We start from the raw sequence: 2297 nt of genomic DNA, 5'->3' as shown, positions 1-2297 counted from the left end.
TATGTGACGTTTATCCACCTGATACTTTTATGCAGGCCTGGAAAGTAGGATATTGCGGAAAGTGTTGTGACAGAATTTATTCTACTCCGTGTTTCACACAGGCCCCAGCAAAGTGGGACAGTGCTGCAACTGTGTACACTTTTCGGTCAGGTTTCCCCAATCAGATTATTAGTCATGGGAAAATCTTCCCTCTTATCAGGACTTCTTTCACACAGAGACCTGGCAAAATTTCCCCAAACGTTTTCCAATTGTTTTTTTTTTAAAATTCCTCTGTGCACGCACATGTCCAGGAACTCACGACCACACTTCAACACCGTCTTCGCCAATCACATCTACAAAGTCCTCAAAGTGGCCAAAGATGCCAGATAACGGCACTCAACGTCTTTTGCTTTTGAACTTCCCCGTTTACCAATGGAAGCCTTATTTTTTATTTTATTATTATTTTTTTTTGTAGTAGTAGCCTTTTTTTGGGGGGGAGGGTACAAAATTCCCAGTAAAAAATGTGATAGATTATGTGTCGTTTATCCACCTGATACTTTTATGCAGGCCTGGAAAGTAGGATATTGCGGAAAGTGTTGTGACAGAATTTATTCTACTCCGTGTTTCACACAGGCCCCAGCAAAGTGGGACAGTGCTGCAACTGTGTACACTTTTCGGTCAGGTTTCCCCAATCAGATTATTAGTCATGGGAAAATCTTCCCTCTTATCAGGACTTCTTTCACACAGAGACCTGGCAAAATTTCCCCAAACGTTTTCCAATTGTTTTTTTTTTAATGTAGAAAGAGGGACATTGCCAGGAATTTAGCGCATTGGAGCAACACAGTATTCATTCACCAGTATCTTTCACACAGAACCCAGCAAATCAGGACATTGTTGGGTCCCACAGTTGGACAAATGGAGAAGTATTACAGGAGGCAGTTTCACACAGGAATCCAATGGCGCTTTCTTTTATGTAAAACCTTTTCCCGTTGTATTCATTTGCCAGTGTCTTTTCACACACAATCCAGTAGAACGAATCATTGTCATCAACAAATTCATTTTGGTTACACTTCAGACACTACCTCGGAATCTGTGTGAAGGGGGATACTACCGCCGGCATCGACGCTTTGTACAGTGTTGCTGTCGTAATTGACTATTTTTATATAACTTATTTGCAGGCTTTTTTGGAAGAAAGTTCATATGTTTTATGGAGGAATATGGCATGTAATACCTGTCATGACATTTTAGGCTAGTTATTAGGACAGCTGCACCTTGTTCAGTTTAGTTTTGTGTTGTAAAAAGTATTGTTTTTAGCCTCTCACACTGCCAAAATAACTGTAGCGGATAATCACACCCTAACAGTAGCAGTGTATGGGAAAAGCAAAGGTCACGAAAATATGAAGCTCAGTTGACGTCAAGATGAATTTAGCATGGTTTAGTGTTTCAGTAACAAGCTAAACGGGAAGCCCTGATGTGCCAAAGGGAGCTCTTGAACAAAAAAAAAATATATATATATATTAGAGATTTTTCTATGAATATTTTCAATAATTTCTAATGTGTTTTATGGTTCTTGCTGGCTATCCGTGTTGTTCGTGTTTTATATTTGTTTTGTATTGAAATAAAGGGTACAATTTATTTATTTTGTCTAGATTGCGTTCATTATTTTACAATAGTATTCATAATTTAAGGTTTATGTAAGTTTTGTTAGCAAAAACAATTTTAGGTTATTTATTACTTCAAAAGTCAAGTGTCGGTCACCAACTCTGGTCCTCTGGTTTGATAGTTGTCAATAAGTTTCATGGAGGACTCGGCTGATATTACCGTATTTACTCTCCAGAAGAGGAAAAAATGGTCCTTAAATGTCAAACTTGAACGACTGTAATATTCTAATAATGGGTGGTGCGTGATTTGTTGGCACGAACATTTAATATACAGTAGCCTGCAATTACTTTTAAGATGTGACTATTTTTATATAACTTATTTGCAGGCTTTTTTGGAAGAAAGTTCATATGTTTTATGGAGGAATATGGCATGCAATACCTGTCATGACATTTTAGGCTAGTTATTAGGACAGCTGCACCTTGTTCAGTTTAGTTTTGTGTTGTAAAAAGTATTGTTTTTAGCCTCTCACACTGCCAAAATAACTGTAGCGGATAATCACACCCTAACAGTAGCAGTGTATGGGAAAAGCAAAGGTCACGAAAATATGAAGCTCAGTTGACGTCAAGATGAATTTAGCATAGTTTAGCGTTTCAGTCAGAAGCTAAACGGGAAGCCCCGATGTGCCAAAGGGAGCTCTTGAACAAAATTATTATATA

The 2297-nt window shown here is 38.0% G+C and overlaps 1 protein-coding gene across 1 annotated transcript in view; it reads left to right on the top strand.

Moving 5' to 3' along the window:
• dpy19l1l (dpy-19-like 1, like (H. sapiens)) overlaps positions 1 to 1370 on the top strand; it is a 10974-nt gene extending 9604 nt beyond the window's left edge. Inside the window, exon 22 of the mRNA XM_019878712.1 lies at positions 216 to 1370. Coding sequence (XP_019734271.1) covers positions 216 to 369 — 154 coding nt within the window. The 3' untranslated portion in view covers positions 370 to 1370. The remainder of the gene's footprint in view (positions 1 to 215) is intronic.
• The last annotated feature ends 927 nt before the right edge of the window (positions 1371 to 2297 follow it).

This window comes from Hippocampus comes, unplaced genomic scaffold (genome assembly GCF_001891065.2).
Source record: "Hippocampus comes isolate QL1 unplaced genomic scaffold, H_comes_QL1_v1.1 scaffold315, whole genome shotgun sequence".
Lineage (NCBI taxonomy): Eukaryota > Metazoa > Chordata > Actinopteri > Syngnathiformes > Syngnathidae > Hippocampus > Hippocampus comes.
Note: the sequence above shows the minus strand (reverse complement) of the source record. Positions and strands in the feature narration are given on the sequence as shown.